The 26675-nt window shown below is 44.3% G+C and overlaps 1 protein-coding gene across 1 annotated transcript; it reads right to left on the minus strand.

The window, feature by feature from the left end:
- On the minus strand, positions 1-26242 carry GHITM (growth hormone inducible transmembrane protein). Its single transcript, XM_083146308.1, has 9 exons — positions 26088-26242; positions 23686-23832; positions 21290-21392; positions 16851-16962; positions 13229-13370; positions 12493-12601; positions 3406-3594; positions 2689-2860; positions 1-241 (listed from the first exon to the last, which is right to left on the minus strand). The coding sequence occupies exons 2-9, from the start codon at positions 23791-23793 to the stop codon at positions 157-159; spliced, it is 1020 nt and encodes a 339-aa protein (XP_083002434.1). The 5' UTR covers positions 23794-23832; positions 26088-26242; the 3' UTR covers positions 1-156.
- Positions 26243-26675: the final 433 nt, after the last annotated feature.

Here is a 26675-nt window from a genome sequence, read left to right on the forward strand (position 1 = left end):
TTAATAAATACACTATGGTCTTTATTTTGGTTCTATTGCACATTATAAACAAGATAGATTAGGAAGTTTAGATCAATATATATATTTAATGTCCATGAAATGAGCAATGTTCTCCAGGCAATCAAATAAGAGATCAGAAGAGAGTGCAGCCCAGATTTACTTCCTCTTGTTTCCACCTCCAGCCAGCATCATGGCCACACGGATAAAAATGTTCAGTGTGTCCGTGTAAATTCGTAGGCATCTGTAAATTACAATTAAACTTATTAAACTGTAATGGTTGTGCTTATTTTTAAGACAACTTACAAGAAACACACATTCATGGACGATTCCAGCACCAGTCTTAGATATTATTACGAAGGACTTTCTTATCTCCGCATAATAAATATATAAAAAGGGAACAATGCCCTAGGATTCAGTTATGGAGGTGCTACCCACCTCTTAGTTCATGATCTAAACACCCAAACAAGACAAATTAAGTACTGATATGGGTGCACTGACAATCTCAAAAATAACACAAAATGTAACTTTTAATAATACATTTTAAAATGGTGTAATATTACAAAATAACGAGTGAAAGGAAGAGAAAGAAATATAGTGTTTAAAATATGAATGGCCCGTCTTTCAAGTTCAAGATTTGTAGAGGGATTTTAGTATTACTGTATAATGATAGTTTCACTCTATTGCTGCTTTCAGACCGCAAAACTGGCGTTGACCAGGTATTTTAAAACGTTTCTAAAAACGGGTCTGCCAGCTAAAACCCCTTTCACACTGCATGTCTTTAAACGGTATTTCAGTGAAGTTTTTGTCCTTAAACAGTATTTCAATGCAGCTTTTGCTTCACAACACGGAACCCGTTTTAACCCATAGAAAACATTGGATGAAAAAAAAAACAGGTCTGAAATGGGTAGGACCCTGCTTTATTACCGTTACGTGTATTCATTATTTGTAAACCCTGAGCACACTCCAAAATGTGGGAACAGACATTGCCTATAACTGGCAAATGTATTTTATAGGCTCTCTCTGTTACAAAATCTAAATTCACTGGTCATTTTAAGATCTGATTTTAATAGCCGTAGGGCATCTGTAAATGTTAGAACCATACCAGCGTGTCAAATTTAACTTTTTCAGTGGTTTGCCCGGCGCTGCCGCAGCTGGCTGTCCCGGAAAATTTACGGCCATACTACATATATGCCGGTGTGCGTCCGTGGCGCCTGCAGCTGTGCACCACTGGTGCATCACCTTTTGGGGCACCCCCACAGTGGCACCCTCCCCTGCCACCATTCGCTGCAATGAGCATACAATCGCCGGAGCGGAGGGGATGGGAGTGACGGGGGAGTGGTCTGCCCCATCTGTGGCAGGAAAAACCTGCCCTGGTAGGTATGTCCAGCCCCCCGCCAAAAAACACCACTCAAGGGGTTAATAACCAAACTCTCCTTCACCATCCTGTGGCTCTTACAATGAATGCTGCTGACGGTCTCCTCCAGAAAACGGCTTGCTCATGGATGTCAAATGTTACAGCCGGCAAGCTGTTCAATCGAGCTTTTACATCTATGAGCAAGGCGTGCACCAATGATTCTGAATAGTTTATAGCTTTTAAGAATGTTAACTTTTGCCTAATCTGAAAGCAAAAATTAGTCATATCACAATGAATCGTTTGAGTGCCAAGTGAATTTGTCAAAATTGGTGTGAAAATTGGAAATCATTTTTATTCATCGGAATGACCTGTAATGTATACCTCATATAGGAAATATAATATTTTTTTTTTTACACTTTTTTTTTTATTTGACTTCATGAGTTTTTAGCGGATATTTTGCATATCTGTCACAGAACGGTTGGTACTTATATTTTGTGCTGCGATTAAAAATTGTATAAGCCCCTATACGATTTTAAATTGTATAAGCACCCTAATGGGTGATTATAATGTGAAATACACCTCAACGCCAATTCGAAGCGTGGCGAGCGCTGCGAGCCCGCGAGGGGCGGCGGTACGCGTCCTCCGACCTTTTCATACCCCCACTATCCACGTCGGCGTGGAGTTGATTTTATATAGTGTGGGGACGCAGCAAGGGGACGCGTATTACTTCACATGTATTCCGCGTCCGCTCACCACGCTTCGGGCTCGCCACACTATCTAAAGTCACCTCCACACCTACGTGGATAGTGGGGGTTTGAAAAGGTCGGAGGACGCGGGCTCGCTGCGCTCGCCACGCTTCGGGTTGACTTGGATAGTGAGGGTGCTTCTAACATTGTAAGCAACCATTACTGGGCTTATACAATTAATAATCTTATAGGGGGGCCATTTAACATTGAAAGCACCAATTAGGGTGCTTATACAATTTAAAGTCGTATGCCATATACAATGGTATACAATTTTAACATTGTATGACATCGGGGGCCATCGCGTCGCATCGCATGCCATTGTATGCCTTATGGTATGCGATGGGCGCCGTGCTAGGAAACAAGTACCAAAATGGATGGGTATAGTAGGAACAAATCATCCACTCTAGTGGTGGGAAAAACTCTGCTAACATCTCCTGGGAATATATAGAAACATTTGCATTAACATTTAAAAAGTATTACTTTAAGAAAGGGAACTGCACATTGGAAGAACTTGGCAACAAATTCTCAAAGTTTCTTCCGGTATTTAAAAGCAATTTAGGAGTGTACTACATTTTTCAAAGTACTTACGAATTGATCGGATCAAATTTCACCATTCCATACATGGGAGTGGTCTCAGCTTCTTTCATGACTCTCTGTGTGTCGGATAAAAGCAGAAATCCGAACAGAACTAGGCCGCCATAAATAGCAATAGAATACAGTCCAGCACCAAATGCAGACGTAGGAGGAAGGAACGAGCTCCCTGAATAGGATTAAATAAAACAAGAAATGACAATCGCATTGTTAAAGGTTTGTCAGTTTAAAAAACGATTGCCAGGGAATGTACTAATATTGTTGCCCAATATAAAGAGCACAAAATGGATTTGTTTCTTTATCTACTTCAAGTATTATTAGCAATGCAGCTCTCCTACTGTAAGTCCAGTGACTTCCCTACTATAGTTTATTAGGCCAAAAACATTACATACATTTTAGGTTTAGTGGCTATACAAAAGTAAACGACACTGTGATAAGTGCCAGACAAATCAAATGACCGGTATCTGGTATGTGTATGCTTATCAAACAATCTCATCTTATGCCAAAGTGTGTATCAAATATTAGACTGCATGGAAAGCGGGTACCAAAATAATACAAGCCATGTGTAATATGAAGGTGGATCTCAGATTACTAATTAGTGAAAATGCTAAAACAAAATAAAAAACAAATGAAACTAAAAGTTAGATAGATACAGCAGTATATTAGCAATCAGGATAATTTAAAGTTCATACTACAAAGCATGCACATACTTACCAATAGAGGAGGCCAAAACAAGACCTAGACCGAGTCCTAAGGGTGCCCCCATGTTTAGAAACTTCTCACTTGGTGCACAAATTGCTACAGTTGACAGACCACCTACAATACCAGCTGTGTACCAGGCAGCTCTGATAAGCAGGGGACCTCCAAGTAAAGTTAGTGGGGCAATTACTGCACCCATCACACCTGAAAAAAGATATATACAGCAATTGTAATACCGTGGCATACTGCAAAATAAACACAAACTCAAAATGCTCTTAAGCTGGCAATCCTCTACTGTAACTATTTTTCACCTAGGTCACCAGTATGTGGACAATAACCAACCAGTATTCCTGTTCATTTCAACTATCACATGAATTGCATACACTAGAACAGATAAAATGTAAATGTGAGTGTATGTGGCGATAGGGTGCAATCTCTAAAAGGCAACAAAATAGAAAGCGTTATACAGATGTTCATTGCAATATGAAGATATACTTTAAGAAAAATGAGCAGATTTAGGATAAATTTGGAGGTACTGGCGCCTACGATATCGTATGGCATCGTATACATTGTATAGCATCGCATACCATATGCCGGATCGCGATGCATGCGATGCGATTTTAAAATTGTATAAGCACCCTAATGGGTTTTTTCAATGTTAAATGGTCCCCCTATACAATTTTTAATTGTATAAGCATCCTAATGGGTGCTTACAATGTTAAATGCACACCCACGCCACCCCCACTATCAACGCCAACCCAAAGCTTGGCGAGCACAGCGGTACTCGTCCTCCGACCTGTTCATACCTCCACTATCCACATCGACGTTAAGTTCATTTTAGATAGTGTGGGGAGCACAGCAAGCCACCGAGCCCGAAGCATGCTGAGCGCAGCACGAGAGGATGCGTATTACTTTACATGTATTCCGCGTCCCCTCGACACACTATATATAATCAACTCCACGCCAACATGGATGGTGGGGGTATGAAAAGTTCAGAGGACGCATACCGCCGTCCCTCGCAGGCTCGCTACGCTTCGGGTTGCCGTTGTCGTGGGGGTGCTTTTAACATTGTAAGCACCCATTATGGTGCTTATACAATTAATAATCTTATTGGGGGGCCATTTAACATTGAAAGCACCCATTAGGGGGCATATACAATTTTAAAATCGCATCGCATTGTATGCCATATACAATGGTATACGATTTTAAAATTGTATAACATCGGGTGCCATCACGTCGCATCGCATACCATTGTAAGGCTTATGGTATACGATGCGATGGGCGCCGTGCTAGGAAACAAGTACCAATTTGGAGAAATATTGTTAACTCATAAATCAGTGTGATAGCTCTTCAGTAGAGGTTGGAGGTAGCATAACAAACTCACAGAGAAAAAAAAAAACATAGCAATTAAAAGAAGCCTAGCAATTAGTGTCAGTGACCCACCTACCTATAGAGCGCAAATAAATTAAAGCAAGAAGGATACAAGGTGGTTGGATTCTGACAACCCCTTACTGGAAGGTCTGCAACTTCATTATCACTGACAAAAGCTTTGGGAGCAAGACAGCACTGATATCTGAGCCTTCAATGATGAAAGAAGGTCCTCACTCAAGAATAAAGGACAAAAGCAATGCATGTTGAAAAGCATTGGAGCCTTTTGAGTAAGTGCCTGATTCAGAGTTGATCCTTCTCAAATGGGCAAAATCATGTTGCACTGCAGGTGGTGCAAATCTAATGGGGCCTACACATGTAGCGATGTGTGTACATGAGCGTTCTAAGCAATGCTAGATCGCTCAGCACACAGAGCCATCAATGTGTGATGAGCGCCATCAATGTGTGATAAGCGATCGGTCAGGGCCAGTGTTCTCTGGTGAGAACATTGGCCCCGTACGATTAATAACTAGCATTCTGACCTGGGAGATAGTGACATGCACATTGCTATCCACCCCTACACTCACACACAGTGATGTAACAGCATTTTCTGAGTGATGTAGTTAAATTAAGTAACATTGCTCAGAAAGAGGGATTTTGTACTTACCATAAATCTTTTTCTCCGAGTCCACAGGTGTCACTGGAGTTACACTGGGAAATAGAAGGCGACCACAGGGAGCATGGGCACTTTAAATATAAATTAAAGATTGTGCCCGGAAGGGAGCAGGAAGATAAAACACACTTCCGAAGAGGAGGTTAAACACCACATAACAACATTCAATACATAAGTAGAGAGAAACGTAAGGTAGAGAAGAAACAGTGAGAAAAACACTGCAACCAACACATACAGAGTCAACAGACCATGTAACATAATAACATACAGTAGTAAACCGTAACAGGGAAACTCCAAGGTAAGTACCCTGAAAGGTAACTTGTCCTAGGGCTAGGTAGAGAACAGCGCTGAAGCGGGCGTCCAGTGACACCTGTGGACTCGGAGAAAAGGATTTACGTTAAGTACAAAATCCCTCTCTCCTTCATCCACTAGGTGTCACTGGAGTTACACTGGGGACGTCCCCATAGCTTCCAACCCGGGCGGGCGAGCCCTGAGAACCCTGTACTACCGGCCAAACAATGAAGCTGGAGCCGCAAAGGTATCAAACCTGTAAAACCTAACAAAGGTTCTACTGCCCGACCATGTAGCAGCTCGGCAGAGTTGCAGGAGGGAGACCCCTCCGGCAGCCTTCCAAGAGGGACCCACTGATCTGGTTGTGTGCGCTGTTATGCAAGCAGGAGTCCGAGAAGAGGTGACATAGGCCTGACTAACTGTCAGCCGAATCCACCTAGAAAGTGTTTGCTTAGAAGCTTGCCACCCACAACGTAATGGGTCGTAGGTGACAAACAGAGCATCAGACTTTCTAATGGGGGCTGTGCGAGACACATAGATGCCCGAGCCCTGACAACATCCAGTGATCTTGCCTCCGGCAAGTCCTCTGTGAATGCTGGAACCACAATGGGTTGGTTCAAGTGAATGGTAGATACTACCTTTGGTAGAAACGACAGACTAGTGTGGAATTCCAGGGAGCCGTTGGAGGTCGAGTAGGTGGTTGCAAGTGTACCACTCCCTGAAAAAAGTCTGCACTTCAGGAAGAAAAGCCAGTTTCATTTGGAAAAAGATGAAAAGAGCTGAGATCTACACCTTCAGGGTAATTCAGCTTCAGACCCGAACTCAACCCTTCTTGAAGAAAAAGGAGGAGTCTCGCCTTTATAAACAAGGTAATGGAAATGCCACTCCGCTCACACCAAACCACATAGGAATGCCATATGCGGTGATAGTGTGCTGAGGTGACCTCTTTCCTAACCAAAACTGATTTAATGAGCCATTCGCAGTTTCACTGTACCGGCCGTGTGTACTTACACGTGCATGGCTTAATCTTTGAGACAAGCATATGTTACTGGCAGGATCAACCAGGTAGCTCTCGGGTCACCGCTCTAGGAATACCAGCACACCTCAAGATGGACCTTTCAGCAGCCACGCTGACAAATGAAGACGACCTAAATCTGGGAAGATTAAGGGTCCTTGGCTGAGAAGGTCATCCTGAAGAGGCAGGGGCTACGGCTCGTCTATCAGCAGTGCTGTCAGATTGATGGTGTACCAAGACCGACGTGGCCAGTCTGGTGCTATCAACAGAGCCATGACTCCTCCTCTCCGGATGCATTGAAGAACTCGAGGTACGGGAATGGGTATGGGAACAGTGGAAAGAGGTACACAAACTGGAAGGGCCACGGAGCGACAAGCACGTTCACCGCTTCTGCTTGTGGGTACACCCCTTCTGCTTGTGAAGTACCTGGGGAGTTGAAAGTTGTGTCAGGACGCCACCAGGTCCACCTGAGGAGGGCCAAACCGATGGGAACAGTGGAAAGAGGTACACAAACTGGAAGGGCCACGGAGCGACAAGCACGTTCACCGCTTCTGCTTGTGGGTACACCCCTTCTGCTTGTGAAGTACCTGGGGAGTTGAAAGTTGTGTCAGGACGCCACCAGGTCCACCTGAGGAGGGCCAAACCGATGGATCAACCTCTGAAAAATCTGAGAGTGTAAGCACCATTCTCCCTGATGTGCATACTGCTAACAGAGAATCGGCCTCCCGGTTTTCTACTCCGGGTATAAAAATGGCCGACATGGCTAGAGCATGAGTCTGCGCCCAAAGCAGGATTCTGCCTACCTCCTTCATGGCCGCTGCGGGTGCCTCCCTGCTTGTTGATATACGCCACAGCCGTGGAGTTGTCGGACTGGATGGCCTTGCCCTGAAGGAGACGTCTCATCTGGAGAAGGGGGTAATAGACCGCTCTTAGTTCCAGTATGTTGATCAAGAGGAGACTCTCCTGTCTTGTCCCCTGGAACTGGTGTTCCAAGGTGACCACTCCACAACTCCAGAGGCTGACATCCATGGTGAGGAGGATCCAATCCCAAACCGCAAACCTTTTTCCTTGTTGGAGGTTGGTGGTGTTGAGCCACCACAGTAAGGACAGACAAGCTCGAGGGGATAGGGTCACCATCTGCTGTAGGTGAAGAGGAGATTCCGACCACTGATGGAGAAGAGACAGCTGAAACAGGCGAGAGTAGAACCGCCCGTACTGTATCGCCTTGAAAGTGGATACCATCTTCCCCAGGAGCCTGGTGCAAAGGTGAACGGACAACTGTCTGCGATGCAGAACAAGCCTGACCAAGGATTGGATCTTGTTGGATGGTAAAAAGACCTTCATCTGGACTGTGTCCTGGATCATCCCTAGAAACAAAAGAAGCTGAGCTGGTTGAAGCCGCGACTTTTCGAAGTTGAGGATCCACCCGTGGGATATGAGGGTTCTCTGAGTGAAAAGAATGTTCTCCAGCAGGGTCTCCCAAGAAAGACTCTTCAGCAGAAGGTCGTCCAGATAAGGTATGATTGTCACACCTTGAGTGCGGAGAACCTCGATCATCACTGCCATAACCTTGGTGAAAATCTGAGGTGCCAATGAGAGGCCAAATGACAGTGCCTGGAACTGCCCGTGATGATCCTTCACCACAAACCGAAGGAATGCTTGGTGAGGGCGCCAGATAGGGATGTGAAGGTACACAGCCTTGATATCCCTGTAGGTCCCTGCATCACCGATTGCAGGGACTCCATTTTGAATTTGACCACCTTCAAGTAAGGGTTCAAATCCTTTAAATTTAGAATGGGGCATACTGAGCTGTCCGGCTTTGGCACGAAAAAAAAGACTGGAGTAGTAGCCCTGGGTACGCTGTTCTGTAGGGACCGGAACCACCACTCCTGTGTTTCTCAATTTGCCAATGGCTGCCAAAACCGTTGCCTCTTCTCTAGAGGAACTGGCAGCCCTGTCTTGAAAAACCTGTTTGGGGGAGATAGACGGAAATTAATCTTGTAAGCCTAGGGCCACAATATACCTTACCCATGAGTCCTGACAGGACTGGAGCCAGACATGACAGAAGTTCCTTAGTCGTGCTCCCACCCTGGGGTCCCCCAGATGGGTCAGAAGACCGTCATGCTGCGGGCTTGGTGAACTTGGGGTCCAGCATGGCTGTAGGGGCGCCTCTGCCGCGACCTCTGGAACCTCGACTCTGTGAGAAAAAGACCTCGACCCCTAAATCTGTTTGAAGGGCGAAAGGACCGAAAGGAAGGAGCCTGGGTGGTCCTGCAAGAAGGAGGCGGTGCTGCTGAAGGGAGGAAGTGAGACTTACCTCCTGTTGCCTGGGATATCCATTTATCCAGCTCAGGGCCGAACAGGACCTCCCCATTGAAGGCCAAGGCCTCCACTGCTCTTTTAGACTCAGCGTCTGCCTGCCACTGGCGCAGAAAGTGCAGAAATTCTAGCTGCAACTATACAAATATCTGAGGATGCCTCCATTAAAAATGTTGAAGCTTATTGAATCTGCTCTGACAGCTGAATGACAGTAGCAGGGTCCGAACCCTCACGTATCTCAGTTGAGAATTGTGCGGCCCACACACCTATGGCGTTATTTACCCAGCATCCGACCTGTGCCGGACACTAACACCCCAGAGGCTGAAAATATATTTTTCAGGGTTAACTATAACTTGCGGTCAGAGATGTCCTTAAGGGTAGTGGCCCCAGGGACCGGAAGGACCGTCTTTTTAGACAGCCGTGACATGGATGAGTCCACCGAAGGGGGTAGTTAAATTAAGTAACATTGCTCAGAAGGGAGCAGGAAGATAAAACACACTTCCGAAGAGGAGGTTAAACACCACATAAAAACATGTGGTTTAATAAAAAACCTGCGAGGGGTTTGAAAACGTTTGTCTGGATGACTCCAGGCTTCCTATACATGGTCAACCAATTCCTCCGCAGGGGAGAAGTTGGATGATTGTTTTTGCTTTTTCCCAAAAAGGGAGGGTCGGGCAGGAGTATCGGAATCGGTACATCTGTCAGAATGAACTTAGGTCTACAGTCATTAGGTCCACCCCACTAGGTCGACTGGCAGGAAGGTCGACCTGACTTAAGGTTGAATTTGCATAAAGGTCGACATGAGGAAGGTCGACTGGTCATAAGGTCGACATGGGTTTTTCACTGTTTTTTGATCCAAATGTCGACAGTCGACATGGACACAGTTGGCAATGAGAATCGGACCCTCGCTTCGCTCGCGATGCTTCGGGCACGGTGCCTCGCTGCGCTCGGCACACTATTTTATTCTCCCGCCACGCCCTAGTGGATGGTAGGGCATGAAATACCGCCTGTCAGCACATGTCGGCTCAAAAAACAGTGAAAAACCCATGTCGACCTTATGACCAGTCGACCTTCCTCATGTCGACCCCTTTATGCAAATTCGACCTTAAGTCATGTCGACCTTGGCCCATGTCGACCTTAAGTCAGGTCGACCTTCCTGCCAGTCGACCTAGTGGGGTCGACATAATGACTGTAGACCTAAGTTCATTCTAATAGATGACCGCTTCCCGGAGTATCAACTCCGTCCATCACATTGCAAGCAACTTTGTCCAAGTGAATTAAATCCTCTATCCCCTGAGAGGTTTGTGCAGGCTCCTGTGTGTCAAAAGCCAGTAGCTCCTCCTCCACCTTCTTAGGAGGTGCAAATTCACCCTCTTCTAATTCTGTCATATCATCAGAAACAGGGGAGTCCACAGCTAAGAAGATAAACGTGACATGACATCTGTAAACTATGTAGCCCAGAAGGGGGGCTCCACTGGAGGCTGTGTCAGAGGGGGGTTGACATTTATCACAGAGTAAAATTCCCTCTGAGGTTGGTGTACATTTAGAATTACACTTTTTACATGCAATCCTCTTGGAGCTTCTCCTGCCATTATAACAATTATAATGCACACATACACACTACCACACACCCAAGGGAGAGTAGGTATAGAAGATCCAGATAGAAACACTGGATGGGAGAGACAGTGAAAGAGAGAAGCTGCCACAGGGTTTAAACAGCGCTATGGAATACAGGGAGCGCTATAACCCTATAATTTAACACAGCCCAACTGTCTTCACCTAGCTCTAAAACCCCACTGTAACTCACAGACCAGGTAAAGCTGTAGCAGGATGGTCACTAGGAGAGTAGGGATGTTGTAACATGCAGCCTTGGGAGAGCGTGCAGTGTAACATAGAGCCTCCAGCAGCATGTCCAGCGGCGCCAAGTACAAAGAAAATGGCCGCCGCCTGCACCTTGCAATGCTGGGGATAGCCGGGGCTGCTGGGAGCACCACGCAGTTTCTTCACCCCCCCCCCGCCCGGCAGCTCCTTCTCGATGGAGCCAGATTTAAATATAAATCCTCTGCATAACCGCCATTATGTGCTCTGACCTCCGCTGCTAACAGCGAGGCAGGGTATACTCACAGAGCTGCAGCACTGCTGTCAGCAGTGTGGTTGGGGAAGGATCGCGGTGCGCGCCTCGGTGCATCAAAAGTAAAAAAACTTGCTGCTTTCATTAAAATATAAAAATGCCCAGGAGTGAGCACACGTGTGACCTGCTCCCTTGCGGGCACAATCTAAGACTGCCTGAGAGGGTAAGTAGAAGGGGAGTAGTTGGCCACACTAATTTTATATTTAAAGTGCCCATGCTCCCTGTGGTCGCCTTCTTTTCCTCAGTGACACCTAGTGGATGAAGGAGAAAACGCCTGTATAGCGCCACGTGTGTAGGGCCCATATCCCATGTAGAGAAATTTAGATTTGGGTGAGTTAATTTGTTTCTGTGCAGGGTAAATAAAGTCTGCTTTATTTTTACACTGCAATTTAGATTTCAGTTTGAACACACCTCACTCAAATCTAACTCTCTCTACAGGTTACATCTGCCCCACCTGCAGTGCAGCATGGTCGTGTTCATTTAAGAATCATTTAGCATTTTGCAATTAACTCTGAAAAACCCTTTAAAAGGTACAAACACACTGGGCATTTTTGCCCAGTGTGTATGCTGAGCGATGATGTGAAAATAGCTGGCTGATCAAACGATTTTCACAGGGTGAACCACTTTCAACAGTATGAGACTGTGAAAAGTGGTTCACTCGGCACGGCGGCCGGCAATGATGCGGGAGTGCATAACAGTGATCACCGCTCATCGCCTGCCCATACACACTAGGCGATTTTGAGCTCAAACGCCAAAAGTTATCTACTTTGAGCTCAAAACCATCTAGTGTGTTTGGGCCTTAAGTTTGGAGTGGTGGAAAACTGTTAGGACTGGAACCTGTCAGATTCAGAATGTAGCCTGTAGACAACCTCATGTCCACCTGTTGATTTGAAAAAGAAAGACCAACTCAAACTTCAGCAAAAACACCAGAACAGCTTCTCCAGTATTGACCGACATGCTGGATTACAGACTGACCATAAAAAAAAAAAAAAAGGAAATCTAAGTAATTTACCCTTGGCTGCTAAATCTGTCCAATAGATGCACCTGTAGCATGAGATATAATTATGCCAAATTACAGACCGAAGAAAGACTCCCTGACAAATGTGACAGCCTCCAAAAGCCATTAGATTCTGGTTCTGCGTTACAAGATTTATTCACTAAGTTTTGCTATTAAACGGAGAAAGACACAACCCACGCTAAAGAATCACATGGAGCTTGTGTATTATGTATAAAATGTCTATCTGTAGGGCACGGATCTTTTGATAACATACTAACCAAGTTTCTCACGGGTGGCACCCAACATACCTGCATGCAACATCCAAGCCAAATGTTTAGCTCCAGGACTTTGATCATATGAAATCGATCTGACCAGTATACCGGCTCCAATCATGGCTGCGAAGGTTGCTCCAATAGCCTGAAACAAAATACACAGGACTGGTAAAAAATACAGGCATCACGCCTACCTTATTTCATTGTTCTACTCTAGGGTTTCAGGGCATATTTAGGTCAGTAATATCTGTAGGTCTACACTTTCCGACACTATGGGCCAAATGTAATAGGGTGAGAGTTTCAGAAAGTGAGAGATTTTGGGAGAGTTTTCCCCCTTTTTTTAAAGCAGCAATCAATGACACTGCAAAACCAGGTTGATTTTGCCATTTAATTGATTGCTGCTTTAAAAGACATGGGAAAACTCTCCCAAAATCTCTCACTTTCTGAAACTCTCACCCTATTACATTTGGCCCCACATGTATTATAAATAGGCTTTATATTATTAACGCATGTAATTCTAAGCATCCCTACTTGATAACATATAAGTATACTTTGCACTTTTGAGCTCTCTGAAAACATGCAAGCCCGCAGAGATCCGAATGAAATTAGCAATATTAGCACGCTAGTAGTTTTTACAGTAAAACAAACAAAAAAAAAAGTAAGAAAGTCAACCAAAGCTTGCGGAATAATAATCTAATATCAATATGAAAGAGAAATAATTAATAGTAGGACACAAAACCATAAAAACAGGAACTTTAAGAAGAGTACTTACCAACCAAGACCCTCTCATCATCAGGTTCATGATGGCAGGAGTGCGACTTACAGCAACAGCAGACAAGGCTGTAAGGCTGATGCTGCCAGCAAAGTACATGTAAGTGGATCGGATTCTATCTCTCACATACTGTGGCCAAACACTGCAAAACAAACCAGCCAGGAAGAGTTACTATGGCTTCATTTTAACATGTTACTGTACTAGAACACTATGAACATGTTACTGTACTAGAACACTGTGCTTCAGAGAGTAAAAAAATGTAAACAAAAAGTGCCTATAAAAATAATTCTTAAAACCTCATCCACGTAATGCTCTATATGAGGAATATGCTAAATAGATGCTGATGGGAGCATGGCTTAGCAGCCCAACAAAACTTGACTCCATGCTGCTCTTGTCTCCGAAACGGAAGACCTGTCCCAAAGTCATACACCCTAGAGAGCAAATTAATTTGAGCCTCAACAACTGTTGCCTCTTGCACCCATACAGATTTTAATGATCCCGAATATCATTACAACCAGTTCACTAGTTGGTTGGAACAAAATCGGCCCGATGTGTTGCCAATCCTTTCTATGTCCGGGCTAGGTTGTGTAAAGTTAAACTGCATCACTAAAAAACAAACAAAAGCACAGTTCCAGGGTACCCCCAAAAATTATGCTGGCAATTGATGTAGCTACTGTCTGTGAATCATTCGCACTTCTGGGTAAAACACAGGGATTAGGTAGGAGATATCATATATGGAATGGTTAGACTTAGGGGACTATTCAATGTTGGGTTACGGCTTTCGAGCTGGTCCGACAGCCATAAACCTGTCCTGTTTGTAGGCGGGATTCAATGCCTGCCACGTGACGAGAAGGGGCGTGGCTGCGAGCTGCGTCCGGGAATCGTCGAGCTGCAGCCGGGAGCTCATCAATCAAGCTCCCGGACGTTCTTGGCAGAATAAGCTCAACTGCTTGATAAGTCGGGCTTGTGCTGCCGAGATCCCTGTTCAATGCTGTCGGGGAAGACAGCATTGAATAGGGCCCCAGAGCCATCTCCCCCCATCAGGAGATGGCTGCGGGAGATTGAATATCCCCCTTAATTTGTGACTAAACAAAAATTAATTTGCAACCAAAAATATTAATCCAACTAAAACGATCTAGGTCACTTTAAGCAAATGTGTGCGGATACAGGGCCTGAGTCAGCTGCAAGTGCGGTTTTCTTCGTAACTCAACTTTTGATATCAGCAACTGTACCTGCCACCCATAAATGAAAATAAATGCCTTCCAGAGCTACCGCAACTCCTTAACAATTGCATAAGCAGCCTATACGCAAGTAAGGGAAACATCAACTGCTCGAGTAGGTCTATGGCTACACAGTCTGGATACGGCATTATTCCTTCAGCCGACATGCATTTGTACCCTAGGGCTTGCAACTGATGTTAGACATACACCCCAAAAATAACAGTGACAAGCATAAATTTTAATAATCACAACCCACTAACATCATGTTAAACCCCCCATTAGGTCACTTCCGGTCAATCACTTTGTGAAGGCATCATTACTGCGTGCGTGTATGCAGCGGCACCTTGACGAGTGCACAAAGCAAATGCAAAAAATGCGTAGTCTGACGATAACCGCTCTGTTCCTTGGAACATCATCTTTGAGTCTGAGCCAAAGGTCCATAGTGCGTATAACAAACAAAATGAATGCAACTACAGAACACTTTACATGTGTTGGAGCATCTCATCCCTTATTAGTACCGCAAATACCGGGGTCACTCCTGGGATTAGGCCACAGGTCCATTCCAAAAGCAATGCAGAATTTGTGGTATGCAAGCTCCCCGTGTGCCCCAGTTTATTGCCAGGTCAGTGACGTGACGTCGTCAAGGGGTGGGGAAGGAGGCAGCACTCGGAGCTGACAGTGCTGCCTCCTCCATACTTTGAACGGGAACCGGGTTACCCGTTCACACCGCACCATACCATGGGAGCATCCCGGGACTCATTCACACCTGCAGCCTTTGTTCCCGGGGACAACCCAGGAAAAAAGGCTGGTGTGAACAGGGTATCAGTTACATCACATCTCGAACCCTATAGTGCAAAAAACACTAGGACATATCTATAGTTGGTTAAAAAGTTGTTTGAGTCCTGTTGGAGAAAGTGCGCTATATAAATCAAACTTATTTTCATCCTGTGCAGCTTTCATTTCACTTAAATGTTTAAATAGGAGCATGACCAGTATATCCCAACCTTAAACCTTATATCCCAACCTTATTGTCCAACCTGGCTGGTTGGAACAAAAATGAAAATTGACGCCACTTGTCATTTGTACACATATATTACCAGATTTTCGTTCCAGTTTTAGGTTTTCATGAGCTTGAGCACAGATGCTTAAATCAAAATAACTAACATACTAATTACATCTGTGCGTTCTAGCATGCCTTTCCTTAAACCCAGGACTGTAAAGGTAGGTACACACCTACAGATTTATCTATCCAATATATCTGCTGGAAACAAAAATCTGGAAATGTATGGGAGTATATGACAAATCAACCATTCGCTCCCAAATGCTGGAAAATAGACAAAAGCGATTGTATAAAATTGTTAAATCAAATTGCCTATTTTCCAAAGTATAGGAACAAAGTTTTAATAGTCATTTTCTCCCATATATTACCAGATTTTTGTTCTCACCAGATAGATTGGACAGCTAAATCTTTAGGTGTATACCTAGCATTAGTTTGCCTTGAGGGCGGTGGTTGTGAAAACACTGAATTAATTGTAACTTGTTTTCATCCTCTTATGCAAAGAATAATTCATCTCCACAGAGTTTTGTTATTAGAATATGCGGCTGCATTTCTAACTGACTGTAGTTAGATCAGAGCATTTACAGTAAATCCTTTAGAAAGTCTTGGTATTATACAATGATCTAGGCAATCTACCTAATATCAGCAGTTTACATGGACAACTGTAGTGTGTATTTGCATGACTGATCGGACATGCCGAATGGTCCATTGTGTCGGTCCGAGGCAATATTTTTGGAGTTGTAAGTCGGCCGCATCATGTAGTGTATTCACTTCTGCAACTGACCTACTGACATTTCCTATTCCTTCACATGGGAGGAATGGGAAAGTCTATCCTGCCCAGTAAAGCAACCCAGAAATTTTGGCCATACCCACAGTAAGACATCTCACAGTGTATGGTCATGCCAGGTTAAGGCTGTCAGCCACAATAACTACCATTTTATTTAACTGTGAATGCCCAGAACCTGACAGCATGCAGTGCTGAAGTGGGCATACAATGCTGTAGGCATTAAAACGAATACCCAGAACAGCAAAGTTTATATTCCGTGCAACATTTGTCAGGTGTTTTATGTTCACCATCCCTTTTGCTCCATGGGATGTTTCCATCTTCCCTCAGCTCACCTTGGGACACCTGCGACACTGTTTTGTACCACACCAGCACTCCTGTACCTGCCATTGTTCCCGGAGTGGGATGCTCGGCGGGGCACATGGAACCAGATCCCACTCGGGGCTCTGCGACCCGTCTCAAGGGTTATATGCCAACAATGTTGTACCTAATGCTTAATTATGCCTAGTGGTACATTTAAAGGCAAGTTATCCCTTAAATATTACATAAAAAGCAACTTACACAGCTTTCTCAATCGCACCATATTCATTAGACATTCCCAATCCATAGTAGCACAATGCTCCAAGACCGACCACAGCACTTCCAGCGACAAATAGTCTTCCCGATTGATGAACTGCAGTACACGGAGAAAAAGAAAATGAATCAACCTGGTTGTAAAGAAAAATGTAACAAATAAAAAGGTAAGCGTTCTGCAACTGTAAGGTCACACCGGGACGTAATATTTAGGCCGAGAAACCAGCGGAATAACAAGCTATTAAAGTTGTTCTGACAAGATTTACAATGTACAGCACAGCACTATTTTATTTTCTACTCTATCGGGGTTATTCTGATTCACTCAGAAAGGCACAATCACTCTCTAATGGACAAAACCATGTGCACTGCAGGTTGGGCTGATGGAACATGTGCAGAGAGAGTTAGATTTGGGTGTCTTATTGTTTCTGGGTAAATACTGCTTTATTTTTACACTGCAATATAGATATCAGTTTGAAGTACACCCCAAACCCAAATCTATCTCTCTCTGCACATGTTACATCTGCCCCACCTGCAGTGCATACGGTTTTGTCCATTAGTGTGATTGTGCCTTTCCGAATGAATCAGAATAACCCCCTTTGTGACTTAACTGTGAAAAATACAGTTTGTTTTGTTATAAAATGAGTATGGCTGATAAAGATATTCCAACTTGTATTAATGGTTCATGCACTACAACCTTTAAGCCCCATACACACGGGGCGACGGGAGCCCTGCGCTGAGCATTGTGCTTAAGCACAGACCGCTCAGCACACATCGCTACACACATGCTATGCACCTACGATGTGTGCTGAGCAGAGCAATGTTTTGCCTATGCTTATCTCGTCAGGATAAACAATGCATGCACTGTCTGAGTGGGCGATGGCGAAGAAACAGGACCGGGCATTGCTTTAGCCCAGGCATTCCTAACCACGGTCCTCAAGGCACACCAACAGTGCAGGTTTTGTAGATATCCAGGCTTGAGCACAGGTGACTTAATTAGTATATGAGGGATTCTGATTAAACCATCTGTGCTGAAGCCTGGATATCACTAAAACCTGCACTGTTGGTGTGCCTCGAGGATCGTGGTTGGGAATGCCTGCTTTAGGGTATACACATGGAGCTATCCGTGCTTACTTTCTAAGCAAACTAGACAGATTGTTTAGAAGGAAATAAACCTTTTTATGCCCCGTTAAACATGTGATGTGAGCAAAGTTTGATTATCTGATCATACTTGCCAAGTATTGCACAAATATGTTCTGTTTAAGTAATTCTGGAAACGTTGCCTGTAGCTTCACAAGCCTGCAACAAATCCTAAAGTAATGAACATGTTGCTGCAGATTGGGGTTGGCAGTGGGACCAATTAGAAGCCGCAGCATCCTTGACTGCAGCGTCCCGTAACCCCAACCAAAACAAATAGCTATTTTAAGAGATGAAGTGGAGTCTAACCATGAAGGCTTGGGATAAACAGCTGCATAGAGAAGCCCCTGAATCTGGGCTATAATGCTTCCGTCCATATCTATGTAATATTAGGTTGTATTGGCCTTAAGAGTGCTGTCACAGATTTTTCATACTATCTGCAAATATTTAGAAAGCTGTTAAGTACCACATCTTATTAGTATGTCATAAGCAATCTAGTATTATCAAGTTATTTAATGGAGAGCTCCTTCCTAAAAAATATAGTGATCTGGCTTCTATGCTGTGGATTTTAAGTACCCTAAACATTGATTTGCTATGTTATTTATTCCTATGGCACCACAAAGTGTCTGCATCACTACACTGAGGTTAAACACATTACTATATAGCATATAAATTAATACAGTGACACAATCTAAAGCACTGTGGAGTAAGTGAATATAAAGCGACACCCTACGGGTAATACAAGTAGTGAGGGAGCAGGCAAACGTGATCAATCACCTGTGGGTGACACGATACTGGCAGCAGGGATAGTGTAGGATGAGTGACCGAGGGAAGAGGGTCTTGACTGATGTAGTCTGATGCTGGTCCACTCTGCATATTCATAGTGTAGTATGTACAGAAATGTTATTGTGTGGTCACATGGTTATTGTGTGGTCAATGCTAGAAAAATATGTAGTTTGGTAGAGAGGGGAGGTGGATGTAGTGCGCTTGATGAGACAGACGAGTTGGGTTGCGGGATAGATTGGAGTGGACGCATCACGACATTGCTGATGTGGCAATTGTTGCAGTATGTACACAGTTTAATAAAGTATATTAAATAAACCAAAAAAGGTACGCTGGACCTTGGCGCTAATTCCAATCTGAATGCAGGGCTGCGAATTTGCACAACGGCAACTACACACACAGATCGTAGTGCACAAGCACAAGCCGTCCGTGGGAACGAAGACAGCGATGGAATGTCATTGCTGGCCGATTGCAACTTAATTGACAGGTGACTGGCCGGCGTTTTCTGGGAGTGCCACGGAAAAGGCATGTGGCTCCCGACGGTTGGGTGAGACGCTGATATCAGCAGAGTCGCCATCTCCCCATGCCCTTCTCAGCGCCTTGTTAGTCTGGACATAAACCGCAGATGCACATATGGGTGTGGGGGCGGCCTGGTTGAATTAATTTGATGGTGGACGATTATGAATTAATTTTTTCTATTTTCAAAACCTGCCAATACGGCTGTGATTGGAAGTTTTGCCTCTCGCAGGGCGGTGGCTACCAAGATCGCTGGGCTCTGAACCAAAGAAGGCTTCCTCGTCTCTTGTTCAAACCTATATCATATTTGGCCACACCTTGCAAATAAATCAGAGCAATGTATTGAACAATGAAGATGCGTATACACTGGTCGAAATATCGTTTGTTCAACTCAATGCTGATATATCACTAGGCACCAGCATTAGGTCTGTATATGAGGCCATGCAGACATATCACATCGGCTGTTCAACACTGCTGATGGCAGATATGTCTAAAGATCTATTGGTGCATCATGCTGCCTGAACGGGCAATCTGCCAGCCACCCAAACACCCGCAGCAGAGACAGCAGTTATTGACAGCTCAATGGGCAGATGCATGTTAATACACCCACCCATTTTTACATCAGCCCTGGGGGATCAGGCAGTGTGTATGGAGAACATGCTGCCCAATCCGTCTGTAGAAATATCTTCAGATCAGTTGATCTGCAGATATGTCTGCCAGTGTGTATCCAGCCTTAGTCAAAACAAACACACATAGGAAGGAATTTGATAAGTCGTGGTAATCGGTTCCTGGGAGTAATTCAATTATCACCACAAGCCGGCATTATCAGGGATTTTGTTTCACCTGCCTGAAGGCAAATGGAACAAATATCCAGATAAATTAAATTTTTGTAGGTGCAACTGTGAACACACAGGGATCTGGGTAAAGTTCCTGGATCCTTGTATTTTTGTAAGAAAATAGGTATCTTATTAAAAACAAAACAAGAGGTAACTGCACTGCCCGATAATGACCATTGAGTAAAAACTTAATGGAAATCCCCCCCATAGCTTTCTGCCGCCATCTCACGGACTATTACTCAGGTTGAATTAGGTTTATTCTCACAAGCAGTAAGTAATCCAAATTATCTTCATACTTTTGATCATGTTCAGAAACAAACTGCTTCTAACATATCAATACCTCATATGACGGTATATATAGTACATAAAAAAACCAACATCTGACAATCATTAAGTATTACAGCTGACCGGTAATCCCTTCAAATGAATGTAAGCTCCTCTGACCATAATAATTATATAATACATGGTGCCCATACACGGAGTGATGTTTTCCATACTTTTAGTAATAGATCACATCGCATCTAGGACAAAAAAAAAGGAATGTGCTGCAGCATCGTGCTCTATGTACTAGATGCAATCTAGTACTTAAAGTATGGGCTGTGCAGACTTTGGGCCTTATTTTGGTTCATTGTTTCTGACAAAATCCTTCTTAGATGGAAAAAACCATGTGCACTGCAGGGGGGGGGCAGATGTAACATGTGCAGAGAGAATTAGATTTGGGTGAGTAATTTTGTTTCTGTGCAGGGAAAATACTGACTGCTTTATTTTTACACTGCAATATAGATCTCACTTTGAAGTAAAACCCCACCCAAATCTAATTCTCTCTGCACATGTTACATCTGCCCCACCTGCAGTGCACATGGTTTTGCCCATCTAAGAAGGATTTTGTCAGAAAGAATGAACCAAAATAAGGCCCCATGTGCTGTGTGCGGGAGCGCGCATTGCACAGGCAAAACTCACCGTGTATGGGCACCATAAGAAATGGCCTTCGGATTGCACTAACTTCAGTTGCTTTATTTAGAAATATATTTCAACAATAACAAAGTACTCTCCCCATGATGCACATACATTTTTTGTATTACATACTAGTTTTTCTTTTTGTAAACCTCCAAAATGAAAACACTATAGAAAATCAGTCCATTAATGAGCATTACTTACAACGAGCAGCTATTCCTATGGACGGCTCAAATGCTGCTTTCTTAACCTCTTCACGTGCTGTCTTAACACGGCGGAATCCGAAGTTTGTCTTTGTGGCATAACCCTGTTTCCACAAAACAGACCCAGGATCAGAAACATAAGAGAAAGAACCATTACACAATTTAGAATAAATCCTGCGGATTAAGCCTTCTAGTGAAATCAGTACTTAAGTGACTACCCTACAACATGTTGTTGTTATTATCTTTATTCCTTTGGCACCAGAGGGGATCTGCAGCGCCCCCAAATACAGAGTACAGTTTACGTTACATGTTATGGGTTTTGTATATTTAATAAAACCTTATATATAAAAATGTTACCTTAACCTGCAAATTAGATGCAATATATTATACTAAAGGGGTAAATGTAGTAAAACCTCTAAAAATGAAAAGATGTTAACAATCAGAGTCTATCATTTCTCTATTGCATCCTAGCATATGAAGCTCTTTTCATTTTTAGAAGTTTTAGTAAATTTACGCCTATTGAGTTATAATATATATAGAACACAGAACTATTCCTTAATGTCGGACGTATAGGGCAGAGTCAGCATTCAATCGTGAGGGCCAAAGGGTTATCTGAAATTGCTGGAAACGTATACTGGTCTTGTCCATATGTCAATTGTGTTCACACACCCCCCCCCCCCCCCCCTCCCCTCCATCAAGTCCCAACTCCCCACCCTGGATTCACAGCAGTGACCAGGTGGCAGGCTTGGAAATGTTTGGGGCGGCTCGGTGGGACTCAGGCACCTGAACTCTCGGAGCAGCCCCAAACTTTTCCCAGTGAAGCCAGCCACTGGTGCATACTCACTGCTGCGAATGCCATACCCCGGGGTGGAGGATCAACGGTGGGTGCCCCTAGAGGCACCCTCTTTTACTTAAATGTGCATATTAACCATATTGATGGTATGCCCAAAAATTTTCCTGGAGAGCCCGCTCCTGCAGGACAGCTTAGCCCGGGAAAAATTGGTTAATACAACTACATAAATGAATGTATGGAAACATAATAGAATAGTCTCTGGATGCCACGTATATCTTTTCATACCCTGCACATACATGTGAGGATGGCACCAAAGCAACTTGTATCTACAATACCATGGAGCATACAGTTACTCCTGGTGATAGGTCAACATTAACAAATGTCAGAATTAAGATTTTCAGGATTTTGTTTCTTCAGTTTTTGAACTTTTCATACTTTACCAGCCACGTGCACTATGCCTGGGAATGGCAAAATGCCCAAAGCATGGCAAGTGAATCAAGTCATGCGAGGGTACCCTCATGGATTGGGGGTCCACGTGATCCAATCAATAATTGTCAAAAAGAAGCCAGGAAAAATTTGTGTCGACCTTTCACTTGAGTCGACCCAGAAATTATCGTACAATATGTTACAAATTGAACCTGCAGACCATTACTTTACATTAAAAAAATGACAGACATGGAGTACTATTCAAATGTACCTTACATTGTTGCAAAATTGCATAACTTTTTTAAAGAATATTATAGAAAAAATGATGATCTTTATTTTACCTACAGAAAGTCATAACAAATCTTATTTTATTTACAAACAAAAAAGTATCTTTATGCCTTGTTCAAATAGTGTGATTCAGGGTCGTTTTTGTTTTGATTTTGACTATTTCGTCAAAGTCAAACGATCTTCATTTGATCCCAAGTCGGTGCGCACTCCCATTCAGTCTATATTGAATAGACAGACAATACTATATAGTGCAGATATAGTACATATCTACTATATAGTCAAAATTAAATGGGTGCACTATACCATGCAATCCGATCCCGATCCAATCAGATTGAATAGAAAAGGAATTGCACCGTGTGTACAGGGCTTTACTACACTTGTTGTTGAGGGACTATACTAGTGGTTCCCATACTTTCTCGAATCATGGCACCCCTAATATAATTTATTGATAAATTCTGAAAAAATATTTTATTTAGTAAAGGATGCATACCTGTTACCCTTGGGGTCATTTATGTGGAAGTAAACCGTTGTTCTAAGTGTCCACATGGTTTATGATTGGCAGTCATTACTGGTTCTGCATACCACTTTGACAGTAAACAATTAGATTTGGTCCTGGACCATCAACCCGAGGCACCTCTGCAAGCACCTCGCGAGGCACACAGTTTGGGAATGACTGAACTATACAAATCTGACTTCTTACTACAGAATGTGACAATATGACAGGGGAGGTATGCAGCCAGACTAGTGAGTAGGGGTGTAATACAAGAATATAACAGCATGGGTAGGTATGGAGGCTGCCATATAACACACAAGGCACAGGCTGTAACAAAATGCAACAGAGGTAAGCACACTGGCATAGAACAATACAAAATAGGAAAACAAAGTCTTACCTGGTTAGGCTGCGAGAGCCATTGCTTGCTTTTCAGTGTGGTATTTCTCAGCGCTGGGCGGACAAGGTAAGGAACACTGCTAAGGCATGACAGCCTTGCGGCTAACATTGTGCTTATTTCAGTAGACAGTGGTTCTGGAAAATTAGCCTGTAGTCAAAATATAATTGGCATTATTTTAGAAACATAACACATAATAATCAAACATACAGATGGAGCGCCTCTCAGCCAGTGCTGTGAATCGCCAGATTTACTTAGCTGGTGATTGCTGGGGAGAGGTGCTCCATCTGATGGGGACGCAGAAGCATCTCACACGCACACGCGTCCCTATAAACACGGCGGCGGGGAGTGCTTTCCTTGCCTGTCTTCGTTTCAGGAGGACAGGCAGGGATTGGGGGGGGAGCTGCAGAGGGCGGCGGAGGGCTCTGTCGGAAACGGCAGATGGTGGTGGCTGGCGGTTCTATCGCCAGGAGCAGCTCTGACGGGAGCTGCTCCATCTATACTCCATTTAAATAATGTGGTTTTATATCTTAATATATAAAGGCCCCATTTGAGAATAGATCTTATTATCAGCTGCATATTTGGTTTAGTATTGCAGTCATACTAAAAAACATGCTGTTGTCACTGCTTACCTCTCCTGGTCCAGCAACATCCCCCACCCTGCCATAAACTACCAGCTACGGGCTCTATGACCCAGCAAAAATTTCTGAAGAAGGAATTCCTGTGCTGAGTCCCAAATGCTGGCTATGGTGACCGTATCTCTCTGGGTGCCGGACGACTCACCGACAGTCGGGATTCCGACAGTCATTACCCCGACTGCTCCCTCGTGGGGGTCCACGACCCCCATAGAGGGAAAATAAAATAGGTGGTGAGCGCAGAAAACCACTGTGCCCGCAGCATGGCAAAAGCAGCGAGCCCACAAGGGGCTTCGTTGCGTTCCCCCCGCTGTGCAGTCGGGATTCCGACATGGGGCTTATGACTGTCAGAATCCCGACTGTCGGTGTCGGTGGCTCTCTTTACATCTAATGATGGCTTAAGGCACAGGTCTTAAACCTGTGGCCCTCCAGATGTTGTGGAACTACATGTCCCAGCATTCCATGACAGTTTTGGCATGCTCTTATAGAAAAAAAGTAGCAATGCATGTTGGAACATGTAGTTTCACAACATCTGGAGGGCCACAGGTTGAAGACCCATGGCTTAAGGGGACTTACTAAAAAGTAATGACAGTGCAACAGTGGCAAATAGCGGTCATTCCTTGAACCAAGGGGAAGCAGCAAGGTCAGTGGGCTTTCACGGTCACTAATCATGACACCACCTATTGCCTTTAGTAACCATGTGGCAAGTGGAGTGAGCCACCATGACAGAAGCGCAGCAAACGAAGCGAGGATCCATTTTGGCTCCCATGTTGTTGTGACCTTGCTTCTCCCCCTGTTGTGCTGTGTCACGATTGTGACATCTGAGCTTTCACCAACTACAACTTAATCCTAACCTACAGCCCCATAAACACAACACAAGATTTTAAAAGTGTTATCTTTTTTTTTTCTAGTGTCATGCGTCCCAACTGTCCCATTTACCGTGTGAACATCCCGGTTTTTGGGGCCATTCCCACGTCCCGCCCGGGGCCAGCTGTGTTCCGCTGCGGGGGTGGGGGGCAGTTGGGTGTCCCCGCTGCCACCCGCTTGTCAGCGGGGAATAGATGCATACGCACAGTATCTATTCCCCGCAGGCAGAGGGGCAGCAGTGACAAAACGGGGGTGTAGCCTCGCATGAGTAACGCAATTTGAAGGCCACGCCCCCAAATGTTGTCCACGTGGCTGCATTGTGCGCAAAGGTCCCTCTGAACCGCCAATGAAAGTTGAGAGGTATGTAGTGTGTATGCTCAAAGTCGTTACCGACATGCGCTCCCATGCATCGTTACCAACCCCCAACATCGGAATATTGCAGACCCACTAAAGGATATCAGTAATGTTCAGTGTGTATGCACTATGTTGTCGGACCAGCAACATAGTCCTCTAGGGTGTATGGGGCTTCTAGTTCCATACACACGACACAGTATATCATTAATGCTATGAATGATAACAATACGTTAACACAATATTGTTCACATCATCCAGTGTGTACGGCGAACATCGTTAACAATGAGCACTAAATCGGGTCGTTAATGAGATCGTCTGTACATGCAGGTCAATGTTATCTCACCAGGACTATATGTTCAGGGGTTATGTCTCGTTAAGCAATATCTGACTGTAGAACAGAACACAACAACAAATGCCTGGAGATGATCACACATGCACAAGGCGCTCCAATAAAAGTACACATTATAGGACCTCTTTCTGCTGTCTCTATTAATGCGGATACCTCATGCCCAATACACAGCACACACAGTAATAACACTGCACACTTACGGAGCACCCCAAACACCGGCAGCCACAGCACGCTCTCTCTGATGTAACTGCGCAGCAACAACCAGCAGCTTCCCGAAACTTCCCTATCCGCGCCGGGGATGACGGGAAATGTAGTTCTTCTCCCTTTCGGCCACACTCGGTAGAGGCAGACGCGCCCCGCGCCTCACTACATTTCCCAGAGGCGCCTCAGCCAGAGCGTCGCAGGTCCGGTGAAGGACACGGCGCTTGTGTGTTGTATAATGCCTATTGCGCATATAGTAAGAATGCTGTGTGTATTAAATAAACAAAACGTATATCACAACAAATATTTTATATATTGCGCTGTTATGATATATGTGTCGTCAAGGTGCGTGTTCAGATCGTCACACTTTCCCCACACCCAGTCTAAAGAACCATACAAATAAGAAAAAACACACGGTATATATAACCAGGGTTACCTACTTTTGAAAATAAGGGTACTTGTGTTTTATCTGCGCGCCCAAGATTTCCATCGTACGACATAGTTTTGGTCGTATCGTATGCGATCCGATTGCATGAGATCGCATGCGATGCAACCAAATTGGACACGATTTTTAATTGTACAGGCAC

This window comes from Crinia signifera, chromosome 6 (genome assembly GCF_055691185.1).
Source record: "Crinia signifera chromosome 6, ASM5569118v1, whole genome shotgun sequence".
NCBI classification, from domain to species: Eukaryota; Metazoa; Chordata; class Amphibia; order Anura; family Myobatrachidae; genus Crinia; species Crinia signifera.